This window comes from Chaetodon auriga, chromosome 17 (genome assembly GCF_051107435.1).
Source record: "Chaetodon auriga isolate fChaAug3 chromosome 17, fChaAug3.hap1, whole genome shotgun sequence".
NCBI lineage: Eukaryota > Metazoa > Chordata > Actinopteri > Chaetodontiformes > Chaetodontidae > Chaetodon > Chaetodon auriga.
The window spans coordinates 3379294-3403025 of record NC_135090.1 but is presented as its reverse complement, the minus strand read 5'-3'; the positions used below and the strand labels follow the sequence as shown (position 1 = coordinate 3403025).

The 23732-nt window shown below is 40.9% G+C and overlaps 1 protein-coding gene across 3 annotated transcripts in view; it reads left to right on the top strand.

Moving 5' to 3' along the window:
* The first annotated feature begins 755 nt into the window (after positions 1–755).
* The window catches only part of septin7a (septin 7a), a 35232-nt gene continuing 12255 nt past the window's right edge, over positions 756–23732 (top strand). Inside the window, exons 1-5 of one of the 3 annotated variants that reach the window (XM_076754551.1) lie at positions 781–883; positions 1375–1376; positions 8900–9002; positions 15273–15379; positions 23631–23731. In XM_076754551.1, coding sequence (XP_076610666.1) covers positions 829–883; positions 1375–1376; positions 8900–9002; positions 15273–15379; positions 23631–23731 — 368 coding nt within the window. In that variant the 5' untranslated portion in view covers positions 781–828. Of the gene's footprint in view, positions 884–1374; positions 1377–8899; positions 9003–15272; positions 15380–23630; position 23732 lie in introns of all 3 variants that reach the window. The other 2 variants (XM_076754550.1, XM_076754549.1) reach the window with 2 other exon arrangements.

Here is a 23732-nt window from a genome sequence, read left to right as displayed (position 1 = left end):
CTCTCAAGATCCAGTTTTCATTCACACATCTATGTCCTCTGCATGTGTTTAACCAAGTTTAAAATCTTCTCTTTTTTTTTTTTTTTTTTTTTTACATCCCCTATTTAATGTAGGAGTGTTCAATAAAGCAACACCATACAAGGGGGAAAAAATAAAAAATAAAAAATAAAACCAATGAAATAAAGTAAAATATTGCATAAAGTCAAAATGGAAAGTGATATAAAGCAAAGCACAATGTTATTTTTGTTTAGAAATCTTATATTAAACCCCCAGCTAGATGCATATTGCTTTCAGTTTGAAAAATAAAAAATAAACATGAAGCCACAGAGAAACACGTATTAAATTTAAATGTCCTCTAGATGGCACTGTTGACTTGCTCATTTCCCAAGAGACAGCACTGGTGTTATGCATTCTGTCCACTATAATCACTGTACTTGAGCTATACAGTTAGTGTGGTGTAAGCCGATGAGTATGCATGTCCTATTAAAATTTTGTCATCAGTTATCATTACAGAAGTGTGGTCTTTTGCGAGTCTTTATTGGTCACATATTGTCCGAAATTAGTTGCAGTTTTTCTAATTAATAATATCAGTATTAGTAGACCCATCAGTATTATAAGTGACTGTAATATGAGGACGTAATTTGTAAATAGTTGATTCTACACAAATCTCGCGATGTGTCGCAGTCGGTATTCTCCAAGGACAACGTACGCCTTTTGCTTTGACGTTCTTGCGTCAATCACATACCATTACGTGCAATAATGTGCGTATCCCACCTACAACTACTACTACTACTTCAGTTGAGTTGAGTGCTGAGTTTGTGAGAGGGAATGTCAAGCGGAGAAGCATTTAGTAGTGAAGCAGACGGGAACGGCGGCATAATGGGTGAGTTTTCTCACATTTGTCAAATTTCCTGCTCTCTTCTGTTTGTAAAGTTGACCCAAGTCCGAAGTTGTTGTTGAACAGTAGACTTTTGTCCAGCTAACCGTGTCTGCCTAACGTTCTGTCTAACTTTGCTTGGCGATAAAGTCGGGAATAGTTATTCAGTGTTTAACGTTAGCATAGCCCCGGGTAACCACTCTCGTATGGGAATGTCACACCAAACCCCACGTAGAAATATGATCGTTTAATGTCTCACTGCTTTTTCGTTCAGCGTAGCGAGCAGCACACACCTCGGAAATCTTTGTGGTCTTCCGGTAATTTCGGTGCATAACCTTAGCACTTATTTTAGAAGCAAACTTAACCTCGGTCACCCTGGTCGCTGCCGCCCACCATGCTGTGTTATGTTGTAACTTGGGAATTACTGTTAACAATATGCATCTTATTCGTCGGGCTAACGTTGTAGAAAAGTATGCCTCAAAGTTGCAAATCCCCAGCTGTGTCTGTTGCTTGATATTGTCGACGTAATTTTCTGCCACATTGAAAAGTGCATCTTAATGAGTGCTAGGCTGACTTAACATTACATTATGCTAAGACAACGATTAGCACTTAACGTCATGTTACACGTTCCAGGACAGCACAATCTTCAAATGCATGAATGGAGTTTGGCTAGCAGCTCTCTAAGTAGCGTTCAACAATAGAAGTTGACATTATCACTTCAACTACTGCCGTCGTTGGTTTCTACGTTAGCCGAGCATTTCCTGTGTTTTTTTGGCATGAGTTAGTAAAGTTAGCTACGCAACTTTAGTCAAGCATGCTCATTACAAGTTAGACTTTCTGTTGTGGCAATCAAACCCACAAAGAGTATCTAAAACAGTGAGACTGTCAACGTTGAAAGAGTTGAATAGCTGAGTGCCAGTAAACTTAGCTACATAGGTCAGTGTCATCCTAAAACAGGTCTGTCTGCAATCCTATTGCATTGTGGATCTATAGCGTCATTGATTTCATCCGTGTTCCTGCTTGCGGGTGGTTGGCTTATAATGTGACATATTTGGTGCTACATGACTCATGTTACACTCCTGGTCATCAAAGTTAGACACAGACTCACAACATTCACATCTAATTGGATTTGAATACTTTATATACCGTTGCAGCCGTTCGCCGTGCCACCCAGAAGAGAAGAGGGGGCATAAGTAACGTTAGATGCAGTAATTAAACCTCTCATCATGCAGTAAAATTGGTGGTATCTCGCGGTCAGAGCCAAGTGGCATGTTGCCTGCACTGTTTGCATAGTGGCACTGACATAGCACAGATGGGCAGGTCAGGCATTCAGCCAGACAGACAGAGAGTGTCAGATGGCCCGGCAGTCAAATACCAGGGAAGTCTGTGATGACCGAGCTGTGTGTGTCAGTGTGCTCTCAGTTTGTTCAGGTGTGAGAGAAGTAGAGTTTAGCCATGTCATTTCTAAGGGCATACATTTTCATCATTTCTCTACATTCAGTGAGAGGGTCACAAGTCTATAATTACACCACAGGTCTAAATTGAAATGTCCTTATCTTTACAGTGGTGTTAAAAAATAAACACATGCACAGAGTAGCAGAGTGTCGCATCTGTTTTGGCTGTTTGTTAAGCGTGGGGTCTAGCTTTGATGAAATTTTGTTATCTTTCTATGAATAGAAATGAAGTCTTCTGTTTTGCAATATCGGCTCTGTTGCAAATAAGTTATTGTCAGTGCAGTGCTGTCAGCTTCAGTATGCTCCAGTGTGTGCATTGAAATGGACTGCGAGTTTGTTGTGTGTATCATCGACAAATACACTTATTTCAGTGATACAATCAAAACATGACTAAATGCATCATCTATAGGATTCATGTGATGCTGCCCTGTGGGCTTAGTAGCACTTAGTGTGTGAGAGGCAGAGAAACATCTGTTCATCTGAAAAGTGCACTGCACATGTGAGGTTAGAATGTATGTCACATGCATGATGTGACACCATGTTACCATGAAGCAATATAGTGACAGCACATATGACAGAAACGTGTACAGTGCAGGGTTGCAATTAAAGTGATCTGTTGTTGAATGGGAATATTTTAATCAACATGCTTCAAGATTTCAAACTGCCTGTTACTGAATGTATTTTACTGTCACACCTGATACTGCTTTTCACTAACATATACTGTGTCACATGCTGACATGTCACTTGTTCCACTGGCCAATACTTCATACATGAAATACAGAGATAGATAGACTTTATTTATCCCACAATGGGGGGAAATTCACATGTTACAGCAGCAACAAGACAGAGTGCAAGAAGTCAGACAGAGTGCAAGAAGTCGTGGTGCATACGTTGACAGTATGCACCACTTGCCTTACAGCTAACTTTGTCCAAGGCTACACTCACCATGCTTACTATACAGGGCTGATCATTCACCACAGCTAGTCCTGCTAATTTAGCTATCTGTAAAGAAGTATTCAACACCTGCCTACAAAATGTCTTTTATGTGGTGAACTGCATATGTGGGGAAAGAATACGAAGTGCATGCAGGATGCAATGTTACCGTGAAACAGCATACTGACAATCATTACCTCAGCTGAGGAGGTTATTTTCAATCCGGTTCGTCAGTTTGTTTGCCTGTTTGTCAGCAAGATTGCGGTAAAGCTGCTGGCCTGATTTTCATTAAAGAAGCTTGTTGCACGGACATTGCAAGATAGGGCATGTGGCATTGGCGAAATAAATGGCATACATCTCAAAATGCAGTAGATGCTAGTAAGGTTCAGTATCAACAAAAGATTGCCAACTGTAGAAAAATACAATGACCCCGTGTCACAGTCCACATTCATGGGTGCCAGTAATCCTCTGGGGTAGTCTGTGTACACCACTGCTTAAACTTAATACAGAAAGCAGTCAAGGGACAGGGACAGTTGTTTCATGGCAGAGCCGGTACAATTATAACATAACCACAATTGTAATAACATGTTTTTCCTCAAACTAAGGTGTGGCTGTGGAAACATAAATACACCCAAATCATGCAAATAATTAAACTCTTACTCACATCCAAATGCAAATTGTCTGCACTGAACTCCACCAGAGATATTATGGAAAATGTTTGAACCTTATGCCTCACAAGAACAAGCAGTATTATTGATGGTAAAGTTTGCAATTGTAGATTTGCATATTATACAAGTGTGGACTGTTGGCCTTGGTGGAGGTCTGTGCTCTCCAAGTGCCCTTCTAATCTGTAGATTTGATTGAAACTGATTAATGTATGAAGTGAGACTAAATAACCCTTATGATGTCATCAGGGTCATCTTAGCTCTGGCATGGAGACTATAGATTGAAATCCCTGACCACCTTTAACATTTTGTTTTTAAAATGGGTTCATATGGAAACATTGCTGATCTTAAACTTGCTGTAAACATTTTTAAGGAATTTGCTGGAAACTCTTGTCAAAACTCTGTCTATTCCCATGTGAGGAGAAAAATCTAATTGGGGACTTTTTTTAGATGCAGTATGAATGGAGCCAAGTCAAATCAACATAGATGTTTGTCAGAACAACAGTGTGGGATGATGCATGAAACATCTGAGCTCTTGTAAGGTCGTGGGAAGGGGTTTGTCAAAAAGCACTCGTATCCTCACTGCTCTTGAATTCGTACTCAGTGCTGAGAGTCCTGCCTCTAGGCTTGTTGAACCTCCTAGTAACCCCAGCTTCCTGGAGGCTCACCACATTGTTTCCGGTAGTTGAGCATACAGCAGAATGCACCATGCATTTTTCTGTCTGTTACTGTCATATTGCTTTTCTGCAGTGATTTCAGATGTTAGTGACACTGGCTTGGCGCTTAAGATAAAGACACGGATGTTAGTCCTCTTTGAGAGAATGGAACTTGTTCCACCTTTTGCAATAATGTCATAATTATTTAATGAATGCTGCTTTTTTTAAAAAAAGCTCTGCCTTCATTTGGTTAACACCTCTCAATTTGGTAGCACGTAGTAAAACATTGTTTTTCTTATTTTTGACATTGACTGTGTTTAGGGCAACTGTAATTACCACAAACAAGTTGCCTCAATTCTCACTTCTGTAATGACAGTGTAGAACCAAATAGATCTAGAAGTGAGACGTGTCTGCTTGTAACGAAAAGTTAATGCACAAACAGAGCCAAATTCAGCAAGCTAGTTGCTGACATACATCCAGATTTCAAAAAGGTTGGGGTGCCGTGTAAAACATTAATAGAAACGGATTAGTCGTTAACTGTATTTCCTTCCTTGAGCCCATGAGTAACATCCTTTATACAGTCATGTTTTACAACGTGGTGAACTCGCTCCATCCTTGCTTGTGATCAGCTGACCCGTCAGTTGCCCCTTTCATACCCAATCATGATACTATATCACCTGTTACCAATCAACCTGTTTACCTGTGGAATGTTCCAAACAGGTGTTTTTGGAGCATTCCACAACTTTCCCAGTCTTTAGCTACTCCTGTCCCAACTTGTTTGAAACATGTTGCTGCATCAAATTCAGAATAAGCAGATATTTACAAAAATCAATGAAGCTGATGAGTAAAACATTAGATAAATTGTCTTTGTACAGTTTTCAGTTGAGTATATCTCAAAAAGGATTAGCAAATGATCGCATCATGTTTTATTTATATTCTACACAGAGTTACAACAGGCTTTAATTTGTGTACATGCGTGAATACAGTTTGGCCAGGAAATTGCAACCTACCTCAGTCTGTGTGACACCTCTCCAGTCAATAATAGCACCTTATCTACAAAGCATCACAATATAGCAGTTCAGTGGCTGCTAATGCTTTGTGTGTAACATATGTGAAAGTACCCAGCGTTGCACAGAGGTATCACCTTCAGTGCAATGTAGACCAGAGCTTTTGACTTCAATGTCCGGCCATTAGTCACACAGTGTTATTGTGTGCCTTTCTGTGTATCCCTTCGTTACACTGCAGCTGTTTGCACATTGTTTCAGGCTGAATGTTTGACTGCTCTGGTTTTTGTCAACTGTCTCCAACATGGGAAGCAGTTAGGAGAGGGCTTGTGGATGTAAGCCAGTAGGCTGCAAGTGTGTCAGAAATGTGTGTGTGTGTAGTTACAGTGAGACCAGTGTGATGAGTGGAGGATGCATCATCAGTGTTCAGATTAACTGGTGACAATTCCTATAAACACACAGGAAATAAGTGTTTTATGATACTGTCCAGTTGCTCTCCTGTGGGTCTGGCTTTTTCTCCCCATAGCATTGTAATAATGTGATGTGCTAACAGTCGGTTGCAACAGTGTTCGTTCGCTTTCTTCGAATCAGACTCTTGTCATGTGCAGTATTTTTCATGGTTTCCTCCTGAAACTTGGTTAGCTGAGGTGGTGAGCGTGGCAGTCTGACAGGTGATTTATTAGGTACATCTAGCTAAAACTACTGCAGACTAATACAACAGTCCTGCAATGCCTCTTCCCGACATGAAGGTTATAATGTTCAGTTTTTGTTGAAACTGTTTCAGAGAGATGGTCAATCACGTGTATGATCATTTTGGAATACTTAGTTTGTAGTGCTGTTGAACTGTATTGCTTTATACAGAGAGGCGTTTCTGTTATGTAGCCTACCCTTATTGGTATAAATGCGGTGGACAAATAATTGAAACGTATAACAGGAAGTTGGTTATTTTAGTTTGGCCCATTTAACTGAACTTATTCTCAGAGTCAAAAATGACCTCACAGATATGATACACATACTGTACTCCAATGCGAATATAGAGGGTGCTTTGCATGAACATGACCTGCTAATACATGCAACATGCACATGACTGAGCCTCTGTAGTTGCTGCTATAATAATTAAGAAAAGCCCTTTGTTGTTGGATGTTTCACGTCTGTTAACTGGCGTATAACAAAGACCAAGACTTGCTCTCCATATTCGTAGTACTGTACATCTGTGTTTTATGTCTGCTGTTATGTGAAACAGGATATTTCATCCCTGTCTAGGTTGTGCCTACAGTAACTCAATATGACAATGAGGTAGCAAATCTGCCAGCACATGAGCAAGGCTGAAAGAGAATTGTGTCCTTTTACTAATTTGTCTCTCTGGTTCTCTTCTCTTCCTGCCTGATGGACCTGCCGTCTTTGACTGCTGCCTTCCCACGTCAATTATTTTTTCATCTTGACAACCTGTCTGCTGTCCAACCCAGCTGTGAGTACTCTGCTTATTTATCGTCAGCCTGCAGGGCCTCTGGGCAAAACAGATTGTAGTCAAATGACTCATATAAAATTCGTTGTTCACCAAATGCTTAGAAGTGCAGTTTTCCTTGTTTTTTCTTTATTTTTAGAATTGAGTCATTTGAATCTAGACATACACATGGTGTAAAAGAGTTGATTTTACAATATAGCTTTTAAAGTAGCAAGAATTTAAGACATTTTTCATACAGCTTTTAGAATGATTAAAAACTGTTCCATACAGATTTTTTTTTAATTAGGTAACATAAAAACATTCCATAGCACACTTTTAACCATTCACACAGCCAACTGATAAGACTTAATTGATGTTTTGACCCTCTTTTCAGCAACATGATATGCATTTTTATACATTTGAATGTGCAAGTTTACTGTTGACCTTGGCAACAATACTGATGCCTCATCACACCGCTACAAAAAAAAAAAAAATCTTAACTCAGGTATGGCTGGGCGATTCAATGATCTCAATAGCAGACCTTTTCATCGATAACAGTGATAAGCTTTGGATGTTTTTACTTGAAATGGATATATTTGACAGCAGAAATAAACACAACAACAGCCATTTAATCTGCAGTTTTTGGCTTGCACATCAAAGTGTAAGCCCCTTTCCTACCGCACAGCATCGTTTGAGCTACAGGTGATGAAACTGGATGTGAATGTGGATGTTTTCTAGAAGAGAGGAAAAATTATGAGTGGAACCAATGGGCACAAAAGTGACCTTTGCCTCACTGCCTCTGTTCCGATTTTCCAGCCGTGGAAAACACATGGAAAATGAGAGGAAAAAGTCAAATGTTATGAAAAATCCTGTGTTGTCCTAAAAAATTACGCAACATTCTGCTATTTTCCTCAAGCTGAGCATGAACTACTAGTGTATTTATCAGAGCTTCCCAAAAGTTATGTTCAGGATCATATTAATGTTCAAATGATAGTTTATGGACGAGAGTGTTTCGAATAGGCTGCTCATGGTAATGTGTAAACACACCCAAGTCATGTCGCACATGCAGATTCGGTGACATTACAATTAAGTGTCCCAAACTCTGAATCATCAAAGTTATGTTATCTTGCCAATATAGCAGTAGTCTGACTGTAGTAGTCACTGCTGTGGTTGGTTAGTGTGTTTGGCTCCATTGCTAAAATTGATGTTCATGCTTGTTTGTTTTATCTGCAATGGTTTAAGGTTTGTGATTTGACTGGCAAGGAGCAGTGGTGTCAAATGTATGTTGGGCATTGTTGAGAGAGTCGGATAATAATCTGTGGGAAGCCAGGGTCAAAACAATGAATGGGAGCCCAGCCCTATGAGAGTCAAGTACAGTACTTTTACTGTCATTGTCTCTTCAAACGCAATACTGCATTATTAAAGTGAAATGGAGCATAACGTGACATGAAATGCTCAGCTTTTGTAGCAGTAGCTCACAGTGGGTGTGATTAGCTTTGTTAAAGACTCCGCTTAATATTACTAGTAAAGGAGCAAACAGCTGATGTGATAAACTGATGAGTTAGTGTCAGTTAATAATCGCAAAGTTTAGATTTGTCAGTAGACACAATTGTAGGCTACTATTCAGTGACTGATGTTCAAGCAACAATAGTTGATTGCAATTCATAAGAAAAAAGGATTCAGATTATAAATTAATTATTAATTATTTTGTTACTGTGGCACCACAGTAACATTACATGGTCGTCAAAATGATTCTGACATCTGAGCTTACCACCGTTACTATCCACCACAATCTGTGCTCATTTGTACTATGGTGTTGTGTCCACTGGACAAAAGTATCAGCTATGTTTTATTTTTGGTCCACAGCAACAGAAGAACCTGGAGGGCTATGTGGGCTTTGCAAATCTTCCCAACCAAGTTTACAGAAAATCTGTCAAGAGAGGATTCGAGTTCACGCTCATGGTAGTGGGTGAGTAATTTTTCCTTGCTTCTCCTCATTCTATGACACAACCAGGCATTCATCTGAACAAACGCTGAGAGGCCTACGGTTTCTCAATCTGTTTGCTTATTCAAGTGTGAAGGCCTTAAAAGATGTTGGTACATGTACATACAGTAAACCTGTGTCTGTGGAAGAAGCTCCTACTGTACTGTGCATGCGCTAAGCAGGATAAAGTTTCACTGAAACGCCATGGCTGAAAGCACAAGCAGCTGGCCGCCCAAACGCGTTAGAGATGGATTTCATTGTGGAGGATAAGTTGCACGTAAAACAAAACTCCATATTTAAAACAAATGTTTGCCGTTCAGCAGCACAGGCAGCCCACTTCTGCTGCATGCGAGCCTTTGTGCTTGTGTGTGTGTCGCTTGTGTCTTTTGGATTATGTGGTGGGAGGAGGTTTCCTGTCATTCCATTCATGCAGCCAAAGTCAAAAGCCTGAGCAGCTGATTGGAAGGGAGGCGCACCCATAGGACCCTGCCTTTCCTCTCTGCTACACGTTGTCCAGCAGTACCTGACCAGGAAGCTGCTCTGAATGCCTGCATGATGTCACATCCTGCCCCCTGGGTTCATGGCTTTCTGTGCCTACCTGCCTCCAACCCTGAAGAGCCTGTCTCCATGGCAATCAGATCACCCTTCTCCCTTCTGGCTTCGTTCATGTAGTCACGCCCTGGAGTTTCCCCCTACTGTGTGCTCTCAGGAAGGAGGCTGTTATGTAGCAATTTTGTGTGCAGCATGTAATTAGAATAGCAGGGTAATTGGCAAAGTCAAGTGCTTGTCACACTGGAGTAGATGAAGTGTCAGATAGTGTGTGCTTTTCCTTAATTTTGAAGGGATTGATGGTAGTGTTATAAAACACATTTACCCAGTGGGGAGGCACCACCAGAATTTATGGGATATAATGGGATTTCTCCAGGCATATTTCAGTAAGAGACAGCTGTGAGAAGTGAGGGAATTTATGTTACAATCAAGTTACTTTTTGCACCGTATTTTAGGGCTCACTTTATGAGACATTACAGCATGTTAATAGAAATAGGATAGAAACCAGACTGCTCACACCCTCAGGAAAGTATGAACACAGCAGGAATGACTACAGTTTTTTTTTTGGCCTCTGTATTATGTGCATATACCTCATACACAACTAGTACACACCCAGTACCCACACGTTATTGAGCTTGTCACATCTGTATTGTAGATTGCATGACAGAAAGTATAAGGTAAAGAGTGTGACAAAAGGAATCTAGATATACACACTGAAATGAAATGAATCCTATACAGGTACACACATACAAACACAAAAAATACTAATAGTTTTTCATTCTCATCCTTATTCTTCTTTGTTGTATATATTTTGTGTTTGTCTGTATGTTTAAACTGCTGCTGCAACAGAATAATTTCCCAAATTGGGATCAATAAAGTAACAGTCTAAGTCTAACTATAGGCAGTCACCTATAACACGGTCCGAGGACACAGTGCTATTTTCAAGGAAAGGCTCACTGACCTGGAGTGATCCCAAAGCCAAGAATATCTTTGAATAAGGATTAAATGGGTGATTCAACTCAGGTCAGTTTGCATGCAGGTTTTTTTTTTTTTATTATTATTTGTCTCTTTTTAGAATAGTTTCTCAAAAAGTTTCATATAGAAAAATGCTTAATTTCCTGTCATTGTTGGTAAGAACATAACAGCTTAACAGCTCTGTTCATCACTATGAAACAAGGGTGGCAAAGAAATAGATCTCCAGTGGATGGTAATGCATTTCCTATTTGCCAGCAGTGCGAGATAAATGGCAATCAAATGTCAGAGCCATAGTGGGAGCCCATATAACCCAGTGAATTTTTTAAAAATGTATCTAGGTTTAAGTATACACTCGTGTAGTGTGGATGTAGTGGGGGGTGGCTGTTGTGGAAGTGGGCCAGAGCCATTTGTTGGTCAAAGTCAATATTTGGCAGTGATTTGCACATTGGCAGGAACTGACCTTGGTGTTGGCTTCTGGAGCTGCAGCTCATTGTGTTTGGTTCTGGTTGACAGAGAGTTGAATGAACTCTGTTGTATCCCTTTTGGAAAGAACCTCCTCACATAAACAAGAGGAGCTTTTAGGAGAAGGAGACGAAACAGGCACAGGGAAATTGATGGCTTTGCCAACAGATATATGTTGAGAACGACCCTTTTGTCGTTCTCGAGACGTGTTAAACTTTTACTGTCTCCTGCCCCCTTTTCAAGGGAAAGTCCCATTCATAAACACAGAGTAGAGGAAAGAAGATGACTGCTTTCAAACGCTAATGTTGAACATACAGAATTTCCCTCTGACAAACGAACAGACGTGCACATTATTAGCCCAGTGTCTTGGAAGCCCTGTCAAATGAATTAACCCAACGCAGCCTTCTCTCAAAAGCCAAACTTTTCCTGCTTCCCCTCCACCAGCCTCTCGTATGCAGTGGGAAGTGCCTTTGAATAAACCCCCATGGTTTACACAGCTGCTGGAAATTTCCTTTAAAGGAAGTGTGTTGGCTGCTGAATGAGCCAAGCAGCGAGCACGGCTTGGTGGGCCAACTCAGTGAGAGTGGTCCTCTGGTGCTGCAGATGGGATGCCCCGCTGCAATGACAGTGAGTGGCTTCTTTATGAATCCTGTTTCAATTAGCTGGCATGGAGGATTTTAATGAAAGTCTGTAATAGCAAGGAGCCTTCATCACTGTATTTGTGCTGAGTAATGCAAGAGACTCATACAGCTTTCAAGTGAGCACCCAGTAGTACGCTAGTTCCTCACGGTAATGACGTCGGATCTTTGAATAAGGGCTGCCCCCGAAACGTCACTGGTTCGAATCATCAACTGAGGAGCATGTTTTTTCTTGTTGTGCTATTGCACAGGATAACAGCATGGCAGGTTACAGAGTTTATTTAAAGGTAGTGTTGTCTCAAAATGACCTAACTGGAAAACCCGTCTGTAATGGAAGGCAGAAGAAGGCTGATGGAAAAGGAGGGCAGAGCAGCATGATGCACGCCCTGTTTCTTCACCTTCATCTCCTCCCACTGGAAACTCTCAGCTATGGGGCTGAATGCTAGTGAGGTCTGCTAAGCTACTCCTGAACCAGAGAGGACTCTGGTACAGCTTCCCCTACTGCCATCCAGCAGTGTGATTGGCACTTTGCTCACAGTGCTGTTGGCAGTGACTGAGAGGCGATTACTGATTTAGAATTAGGAAGTAAACATTTTTATTTCCTTCATTGTGTTATAATCTGATTTTTGCGTGTCACTTATAACCCTGATTCCACAAAAGTTTGGTTGCTGTGTAAAGATGCTCTGTGGGTGCACTTCCTGTGTCAACTCCCTCCACCCAAATATCCAAACATCAGACCAAACTAGAGAACAGATTTGACTTTATGGTTGTAGTTCTGGAACAGCCCTATTAAAAAATTTCAGTTTGGACAATTTAACCATTTATACAGAATCTGCATCTTTCTGCAAGTTCTTTTTTTTATTTGAAGTAACAAAGTACAACTTAACCAGCACTGTACCTACAATTTTAGGAATTTGCAGCACAACACATGTTTTTTTCAATATGAGAAAATGGTTTTGTAATGGTTTTGCTTCCAAAAGTATTACTTAATTTTGTACAATTCAGACTAATTATGTGCCCTACTTCAAAACTTGGCTTACCAAGACTACCAAAATTCTCAGGAAGCCACAGTTTGTCCCCAAAAACTGAATATTCTAAACCTGTACGAGGTGAATTATCGGTGAAGGGTCAAACTTCATATACCTTCATATATTGGGATAGTCTGACTCCCAGAGCAGCAGGGAGGGGTGATGAATATTTATCAGTCAGTCAAAGCCTGTTATCATCTGATCACATTTATGTATAATGGTTCAGCTTAAGTCAGATTCACGACCCCCTCCCATCCAAACAAGCAGCCACAGCTCTGACCAACCATGACGAGTATGTTCACTCAACCCACCACCGTCACCACCATCATAACTGAGCTTCATGAGTTTGGTTCTCTTGAAACCAGAGCTCCTCACACTGGGCTGAGACTTGGACCTGGACCTCCCTGCGTCTCCTTGGTCCTGCTGTTCTTGTCAGCTTTCAGCTTCCCTAATTCAAGCTGACATTTTTATCGCATGTTTCACCCACAGTTTGCACAAAACCACAGCCTTCCCTGGGTACCCATCAGCCTTCAGTGCATAAGAGCGCTCCATTCCCTTTCAGCCTTGAAGAAATGTTTACAGCGGTCTTGCATGTTTCATCACAGACTAGCTACAATCGCTGAAACATTTCTGTTGAGATTGCAAGATAAATGTGGCTCTGCCTGCTTAGGAAAATATTTATGAGTCCGCGAGCATGTCGAGTGAAGGATCCTTTTGTGTGCTGTTTTCTTCATCTTGCCGTCCTCCACCCTGTTGGAGTGTTGAGAGGCTGAGTTGTTGGCAGCAGTGGCCCATTCTGGCCCAGGCTACTTGTAAAGGTCAGGAGCAGCTCTTTGGCTGCAGTGCCAGCCCGGCGTATGACTGCCTCTTCTCTCACACTGAGGCCTTTGTTCAGCAGCTCCTTGTTGCCCTCCACTCACCCCAATCTTAACAGGCACACTGCTGATGGTATTGGATTACCACAGTCAGTCCCTCCAGGTTCTTGCAGAAATGTTTGCGACTCTTGAAGCTTTAAAAGCTCCTGAAAAATTGTGCTAAATTTCACGCCCTTCACACTTTCTGAGAGTCTAAATTGGCATCTTCATATTACTTATTTTGTATGAGTAACAGTCCTCTGCCCCTTTATATATTCAGTTTACAATGATATGAAACTGAGAAAAGCAGCTAATAACCACACCTGAGATGCTGGAGCCAGTGTAGGTCTGGCTTTTTTGTTTTATTCAAGGTTTAGTTCTACCAAAAAGAAAAGCAAAAGTAAAGACTGATTAACTGCTCTAAAGTCAGCTAAAGCTAGCTAATACTAATTTTAGCATACCTAGCTACAGTAATTGTTCTACAACACTAGGATCACTTCCAAAGCTAAGAGGGAGCATCTAATTCATTACCACGCTGTGCAGCACCGACTGCAAGCTCCATTAACCATTAGCAGGCTTAGAATCAGTGGAGGTTCTTATAGTGGGGGGAATACTGGAAATGTATTAAGCCTCAAGGGAAAACATCATCTATTAAGTAAACTGATCCAGAGACAAGATGTGTTAGGATCTGTCTGACTGAACCCAGATGGTGTCATTCATTGACTGATCCCAAAAGTGTCATCATTTGTCATTATACAGTGGAATTGCACAATGAAATGCATCTGGCTGCTCCTCCATACTATGCACACAGATAAGCATAGGCAAACAACATTATGAATCTGGGCTGACGCTTGACACCAGCTTTGAGTTCTTGACTTTTGACAATTTTATGGACACAGTTCGGTCGATAATAACAAAGTATTGAGATTTATTAGTCCTGCCTAACCATGTTGTATTTTGTTGTTGGAAAATCAAGTTTAAGTGCCTTATTCTCTGTCTTTGCCTTGGAAATCTTTGAAAAGGAGTTGGAGAGTAAAATGTTTTTTTAGCTGATATGAATAGGGAATAAGAAAATGAGGCCGAAAAACAACTTTTTTTCAAAACAGTAAATTATCATGAAGTGATGTTCAGAATGAGCTGAATTTCAAAGGTCAGAGTCTGTATTGAAATGAAAGAATGGACCCGTATGACAAGATTTTGCCACTCTCACTCTGTAGAAACTCATTTTTATAGTAATGGAGTGAATTACAGTGTCAGTTGTGTGATTGCTCCGTATGTCTCGCATGTCTTCCCGGACAATGAAATCTGTATCGCGATTTCTGTTTTCACTCTTTTGTTCGACTGAAAATTCATGATGACTGTGGTGGTTGAAAATCTTCCTTCCCCTCTCCTCCCTTCCCATGATTCTCCGATTAGATTCCTGAAATGCAGACAGGAAAAGAATTTGGGAGGACAGAACTTCCACCCTGTCTGTCTCCTCCTTCGTCTCATGTTAACGCTCGCCTGTTTTAAAAAGGGGGTTAAAAGAAGCTATTTCCTGTCCTGAAAAAAAAGAGGTTTGAATCGGAAACATGTAAAGAATGTCAAACAGTGACTGCACTAGAAGTGGAGTTGATAAACATCTGAAGATTGTGTCATGTTGCGCCTCAGTCTGCCATGAAAAAGCCGATTAGAAAACAAGCATAGCGTGAAATTCATCTCTTGAGTTCACTCCCACCCACTCACTCTGGCTCTGTCTTTGTCTTTCAGGGGAATCTGGGCTTGGGAAGTCGACGCTGATCAACTCACTCTTTCTGACAGACCTGTACTCCCCTGAATACCCGGGTCCTTCACATAGAATCAAAAAAACTGTACAGGTAATTGTTTTTCCTCCGAAATAGTCCACACCTTCCATGTCATCAAGCTTCAACACTGTGGTAACTTGTCTTTGTTCATTGTCGATGCACCCTTTCTCTTGGTATGACTTAGCCACTGATTGAATTTTTAAATCTCCAAAGGGACCAAAGGTTTGTCTGTTAATAGAAACGTGATAGGTTTCCTTCGCCATGACACTGGCCAGGTGAAGTGTCAGAGCCTGAGGCTGCTGGAGCACAGGTGTGCCCTAACCTTTTTTTAGTGTCTCAGCGTTGCAGTCATCAACTAAATAGTTGCTGTGTGAGATCTTCTTTTGTGAGGCTGCTCCTCCTGGTTGTTGCCACCCTTGTGTTTGTATTAGACAGTGAAACCGGTTCATCTGCTCGAGCAAAAGGGATAGTTTGTTGGCCAACGGCAAAGATGTGTTAGGATTTCAAATTACGTAATGTAATTACCTAATTTTTACAGCTGTAACACTTCCCTGCATAAAGTTGCTTTTTAAATGGTTGTATTTAAAAAAAAGTTAAAAAAGTATTTAACACAAAATGTACCCCAAAACAGGGCTGAGATATTCCAGTGATTTTGTTTACACAGACATGATCTGCACACTTGAACCTGCTTATCTAAAACTTTTGATGGTATCATCTGAATGGAATTCCTACAGCTAATCCTTTGGCAGTGAAAAAAAATGCACGTAGCATTGTAACAATGTACAACCCAGAGATATTTGGATAGGAATACAAGGCCCAGGATGGCCAATCACATTTTCATTTAGACATGGTTTTAATGTACGGAGACCCAAAGTGGTCACACATCAGATAAATAAATAATTGCAAATGTATGAAATAAATAATCATAGAACTTAATACAGACAAAATATGAAATAAGCAATGAAATTATGAATAATGCAATGAATTTAAAAAGTCAGCTCATTCACACCAAAGCAACACACAATCAGTCTTTTTTTGTCTTCACTGTAGGACAAAGACTTTGTGATGAAAAGAGCCATTAAATGGTGTTTGAAAGACTGACGATGTCCCACTGTGGGAAAAGGACATTCTTAAATAAATCAGCTGGAAAAAAAACACCCTGAAATAAGCTGTTACTGTGAAAATAAGCTGTGTGACATTCAACACAACAATTCATAATCGTGGGCTGTATGTGTGTAAACCATAAAATGTATTGGATCATTTCACAATTTGATGAGGGTATTACATATTGTGTCTGCATTCATTCACATGATTATTCATTTCAGATTTTCCATTTATTTACTTATTTCTAACATTTTTAACCATTTTTCATCTCCATATTGAGCCAGGGTGCATTATGCACCATTAATTAGTGCAAGCAGAAGTTGAAAATCATTGCTACTGCTATGTAATTCAAATTATAGGATCAAACACTATATATTTCTGAAAATTCCATAGCATAATTATTGCTGCCAAAATTGTCTCACGGTATCCGGTTACAGTAATAACTGATCGATAATGACTGAATAAAACCTCCTCAAGCAGCTGTCACGATGCTTCCTCCTATGTAAATCGCTGCTTTAGCAGAACCACTCTGGCTCTCACGGTGTGGAGTCTGGAGGCCTATGGCTGCAGCAAAGCCATGCTTGAATGGGCTGACTCAACAGCCCCCACAGAAGCTCTTTATGTGGGCTGGAGTATGGATGAAATGCACAAGAGGGAACCTGAAATTTGTGCAGAGTAAAGAACAGCAGATAGATGTGGTGTGGTGGGAAGTGAAGAAGGCCACCTTATTGATTGATACTGTTGGTTTCTGGAAGTGTGTGGACTCCGTCCATGACTGTGTGAATGAATGAGGTGGTGCTGCAGTCAGGCTGCATCATGTGAATCAGAAAAACAACATTAAGAAGCAGTTGAAAGAGTAAGTTTAGTTTTTCTTGAATAAGTTAACTCTTAATGATTGATCCCAAATAGCATACTGTTGTGCTGAAAGGGAAGGCTGGTTTATAGCATGTGCATACAGATGAGGTGAGGAAGTGAAGGTGCATGGGTCACATGTAAACACTTTTGGAAAGACATGCCTGTTCCAGTTGTGAGAATTTAGTCTGAGCAGAGATGGCCTGTGGCTAGGCTTGACTGGATACAGACATCTCTGTAGACAACGTATTTACTGTTGTCTGCTCCTGGAGGCTCGAGTGGAAGCATTGGGGAAGATGTTACCAAAAAAAAGGGGGGCTGTCTTTGCTTCTCTAAACGAACCAGCATCCCTCATCCAGTGAATACACAGCTGGATTTCAAATCATAATGCAAAAGATTATCATTATGTAAATGCATGCATGAAGACAAGTGGACACATTTCCGTGCAATGCAATCAACTCTGTGTTTGTATTACCGTGTCAAATGACATTGATTATCTCCCTCAGTTTTCTTTATTAGCCCTTTGAACCAGATGTGTGTCACAAACTGTATGGAATGTTAAGTAAAAAAAATGGGGAGGAAGCACCTTATCTCCATGTTACATTATACTTCCTGTGTAATCCAAAGCCTTTTTTGCAAGAGGAATTTCATATTAAGGGTTCACTGTACGCAATCAGGGAAGTAGTGCTAACCAAACAAATGGCATCACATCACATATGGGTGACTTTGACTGACAGGTGTCTAAAGCTAGAAAAGAGACCCTTACCGACCCCATGTATTCAGAAACATGTTGGAAATGGCCTCAGAGCTACAGCTGCCTTAATTTCACTGCATAGGTTTAAGCAGTGTGCTGACTGGCGCTGTACTTCCTGTGTCTCAATGATAGGCGATCTCGTACACCTCATTAAAGTGTGTACTGCACAAAACCCAAAACAAACACACAACTTCCTGCGATGATGTGCTGATAAAACGAGGCACGCGTCTTAGTATACAGAACACTGCCCTTCACATTCCAAGACAAGACACTTCCTCTTAATATATGACAACAGCGTGACTGTGATGGCTGATTATTACTTCACATTGGCCCTCATGTTTGCCACTGACTTCCTGTGAATCATTTTGTGATGTGCTGTGTAAGAATCCTTTAAAACCACGATCTAGTGCTTTAAAGATGAATTTGTACTGAGTTTAAATTTATTCTTTTATTGGTGCAACCCAAAAAACCCCGCAATAGTCATTTTAAACTATACCCAGCTCTGTTAGCTACCCAGTTCTATTTGATTCCCAACAAATCCAATTTTCCCGACCAGACATCCGTTTACAATAGCAAATGTTGACGCTTTCATGAGCTCACTATAGGCTGAATAATTGCTATGTTAAATCAAGCAATTACAGACATCAAAGCTGCAGATGTGACTGCCAAGAATGAAGTTGCTTCCAGGAGTGATGCAGAATGTGTGACGCATGTGGTTTATGCATCCCGAGTCTTCAACATTTGATGCTGTTTGCAGTGACGATTAGGGTTTGGCTCTTTCCTCAAATAGAGCGCACAGCTGCATAGTTTGACTGGAGCTTCCTTTTGAAGAGTGAAAGTTGATACTGTTGGTGTGAAGGAGCTCCAACAGGCTTCTCTTTCCTGTCCTCGTCCTGTAGCAGGGAATTAGAAGTGTTCAGTTTGGCCAGTGTACCGTACATCAGCTGCATGATGAGGATCTTCCTTCACCTGCTCCTTTTGATCTGCTGCTTTGCTTTAAATCTCCTCTAATCCCTGGCAACACAATGAGGGGCTCTGTCTCTCCTCGCCCCACTGCTACTTCCAATTTGTTTACCTGCCTATTACACCTCCTCAGCTCTTATTAAATGTTTAAATGAGATTTAGATGTTGTGTGTGCATGCTTTTGTTGGCTCCCAGACTGAATGTTTGAGGGTTCCTCAAGGTTTCCAGTCCCAAAGGGAGAAATTGAGAGCTGAAATATATGGTTAAAATGAAATGTGAAGTGTGTGTGTGTGTGTGTGTGTGTGTGTGTGTGTGTGTGTGTGTGTGTGTGTGTGTGTGTGTGTGTGTTGCTCGTTGTTTATCATTTCAAGAACCAAGACAATAAATATAGAGAACAGAGTTCTTCTTTTTGTCTCTCCAGGAACCACAAACTAATTACACAGCAAAAAATTGTGGCCATTTTTTTCCAAGTAAAGCCAGAGAATGTGATTAAGCCTCGAGGAATGCTTTGTGTGTAATAGAATCCAATTTATTGTTTAAAAAAAAGAAGAAGAAGATGATGATGATGACAGCCGGGTGGACAGAGTGGATGTTAACTGTTAGAGGTGATCGGCCGGGGAAGATGCCTGTTATTCCATGCTAATAATCCTCAGTGAGACTGCAGAGCATACGAGGACAGGGACCTGGTGATTAGCCAGAAAACTGCCTTATGCACTCAGCTCAGTCTTGTCCTGCCAACGCACAGACATGCCTCATTTTTTTATACCAGACACTTGCTCCTGCTTCAGGGGAACTGTAGAGATCAAAATAACAAGATAAAGTGATGGAGTCAGAAGGCAGGGCATCTCTTATTCTCAGCAAGCCCTGTTTGAAAGTTTGTGTCACTTCATCTAGATCAGTCGTTTTTGCCACTAATTGTAGTTTCAGACTCTATTTGTAATAACTCTGTTTTGTGCTGCTGTAATTTCTTGAAAGAGTGAGTTTGAGAGCTATGCAATGAACATACAGAGTGTGAAGTGAAAACATGGAAAAAGTGTAATTATACAGTGTATTTGTAATTTGATGGGATTTACCTTTGTTTAACAGTTATATAACGGTTAATAGTTTTTACTGTAATGTTTCTGGTACAGTAGTGTTGGGTAATGTGACAATAAATGCCATGAGATACTATGTTTGTCTATAGTGAGAATGGCATCAAAGTAAAGAAGCAGCTTGACTCGTCAGGACTTTAATTCACTGGATTAACCAAAAAGGCGTGTTCTGGTCTGTTCAACTAATCCAGAAATAGTTTGACTTAACTAAAGACTTTCTCAATAGCTTTTTGCTGGAACCTTTAGTCACATCTTACAGACTTCATCAACAGATGAAATTCCTTTTTTTTTTTTCATTAGATTTCTATTTGGTTTTTTTTTGTGCGTGTGTGTGTGTGTGTGTGTGTGTGTGTGTGTGTGTGTGTGTGTGTGTGTGTGTGTGTGTGTGTAGTTCGTACTGGTTCACATCTGGCTGGCACTTAAGTTACATGTCATCCCCCCCTCCCCTTTCATTTACTGCTGCTATAAAAAAAATGCTCCAAAAACTATTTTACAATATCTTGTGTATTGTATATAAAGATGTAAAATTACATCACATAATCCTGTCATAATACAGCATAGTTGTGCGACAGCGCCCCTTCAGAGCGGGCCGATTGCTTGGTCTCCAGTACCGCTCCCACACTATCATGACCTGGAGAGCTGGAGAGCCCCTGCAGTTCCAGACCTACCATGTTAGATGTACGCATGTCCCAGGCTGTTACAATGGATAGGCCGACATTATTCATTGAAGGTGGCTAGCTAACGTTACCTTAATGACATGAAGTTAACCACTGCACGGGGCTATCAAAATGTTAACGTTAGAACTCTTTTTATCTTTCTGGAGAACCACTCAGCTGAGATTCAGCTGTCAAGATGTGGTGACATGAGCTGTCAGTGAAACTGGTCTGCATTCAGTCACGGAACAGGATGTTACATCACAGTATTGACAGGATGCAGTAAATACTGAGAAGAGTGATCACAAATTTAGAGCAATGGTGCAGTTGGTAGTCTGGTTGTGTCATGTTGTACTAAACAGGGTGATGGCTCAACATTAGAGTAATGGCTTGTATTTAGGACATGCAGATCAAAGTTAAACAAAGGTCAGACCAGCGAGGCTGGAGATCGCATCAAAACAGGAAACACATATTTGAATTTGGGCTGCAGCTGAAATGAATGAGTAAACAGAGCAGATATTGCCTGGATGGAAGGACAGAAGTGCACCATGAGTCCATCATGTGTAGTTTGTTTACTACAAATGTTGTTATTCCAAGTAAATAAGCTTGCAGTCCTGTGATCCAGTCAAACACTGTCAGTGGATGTGGTCCTGACATCTTACATTACTGTCCCTGTGAGACATGGTGTAGCCTAGTGTTGTTTTTCCTTTTCCCATGAGCTCACTGTCTGTGGGCAGCCTGTCTGGTTAATAGGCATGTCTGTGCCTTGACTCATCCTGTTATGCAGTAGAAGAAGAGAAACACTGCAGCATTCTTCAGTGTTGCCCACTCAGCAGTCCTATACTTTTAACTTAAAGTGTGCTGTATAGCATCATCTGACTATCTCAGAAACAGTGGTTCACCCTCATGGTCATTCCACATGTGCAACATATTCTTATCTATACCAGCCTGTCAAGAAATATTCTGTCACAGTCACGTGGTTTTAAAGGTATTTAAAATACTGCACATTGACACTGTTTTCTCTTTCCATTGAGTCACATAGACCACATGGTCCAGCCACCCTGCAGTAGCTTTCATTGTCACACTAGTTTAGTTTGTGCATAAAATGATGTGTATTTCATGTGGAATTACATTTAGAAAAAGTTTGTCAGTTGAACTTGCACTCAGTTTATGATAGTTATTTGTTGGTGTCAGTCTGGTTAGCCCTGGCGCACCTCCCAGTAGCAGCTCTGCAGGTCAGAGGTCAGTTTATAGACAGCTAGACTGCCGTAGATAGTAGTGGGTGAGATTGCTTGGGAATCTTGTTTGTGTGATTGATGGAAGAACAGAAGTTGGAACAGATGCTGAAGGACAGCAAACCTGCAGCTAACCTATTATAATTGTATTTATAGTATCAGAACACAAACAAGTCGTGCTACGCTTTGTTTCCATCACCCTCTTCTATTTCCATTAAAGATAATTTTGCAGTAAGGCGATTTTGAGACAAGACCTCCTTTGTAAAAGCATCTTGTGTTTCTCTGTCTACAAGAAAAAGCTTCACTCACCACAGAGACTCTCCTGTGTGAGGGTGTTTCTCTGTCTGCAAACAAAGTGCAGTGATTCAACAGACAATATGAGATTAGACTCGGAGACTTGTCGACCGATGAGTGGAATCATTGATGTTTGGGGAGCAGCCCTAGACTTAATCCATATTACTACACCCAAACAAAACATCTGCACAGAAATGATTCATTTAATCACAGAGATTCTCAGAACCAAGGTTGTTGTGCACAACTTGTTATTTGACTCACGTGTCCTTGTTTGTTGTGCTGTGAGAAACTGGTTTTTCTGTGTAGCCGATGTGTGTGTAGTGAGAGTGCAGCTCAGCCCCAGTCAGTGAGCATACTGTGGGCCTTCTGCAGTGCTGCTTCAGCCTAAGGTATCAGCACTGTTCAGCTCCTTCAAACTTCTACATGGCTATCCCTCAGGGAAACTAGCTGCTTCTTTAAGTATTCTACAACATCACTACACAAACACTCCTTCAAAGCACTCATTTTTCTCTTTGGTCATCAACTTATGAAAGAGTTCAAACTTGAACTGAAATCAAAGGTTGTTCATGGTGTTGTGATGTCAGTGTTGTCTGTTTGCTAACTGTTGTGCAGACCTAGCTTGACCTCTGTGAGGGTATCTCATCACTCAGTCTGTGGCACACAAGGTTGGTTCAGATCTACTGATTGAATTAAAGTTCATCTGCTGATCACGAGTGTTGCCTCGACCCCACGCTGATCAAAGCCCTGGCCTTCTGGCCAGTCTCATGTGCTCAGAGGCAGCATTGTTCACCACGTTCTTTATCTGTCCGATGCTCTCCACTTATCTCTGATTGGATGCTTAGTGGATAATAATAGTGTTGGCTCACTGTGGTTTATTAGTTTGCAGAGCTGTTTTTAGTTCTGCTCTGTAGTCTGTGTATTTGTATAAGGACACTGAGTAAATAAAGAAGTAGCCAGTTGAGGTGTCCCACTCCCACTGTGAGACACTCAATTTCTACATGTACACAATGATCTTGCTTTCACCACAGAAAGCCGACTGATTCTTTCAGCTAACTTTCTACTTCAGTGTGACTGTAGTGCCAAAGACAGCGTGGAAACTTTGAGTTTCACTCACAGTTTTCTAAATAGATTTACTCATGTTATCATTTTAGGCTGCCAACATGTGAAGTCTTTCTTTCAACCATACTTGTTCACTTACCAAGCAAACGAGCAAGGCGATAAATGGGTTCTAAGCGAGTCGGTTGATGGAATTGGCTGTTTTGTAAAAGAGCTAAATATTGTACACAAGTAAATAAACAGCAATTGACCATCTTAATCACATGTTAAGACACAGAATTTGCACATTTCTAGACTGATTTGTGACATTCTTCACTGCAGGTGGAACAGTCCAAGGTTCTGGTAAAGGAAGGAGGAGTGCATCTTCTGCTCACCATCGTTGACACCCCTGGCTTTGGTGATGCAGTTGACAACAGTAACTGG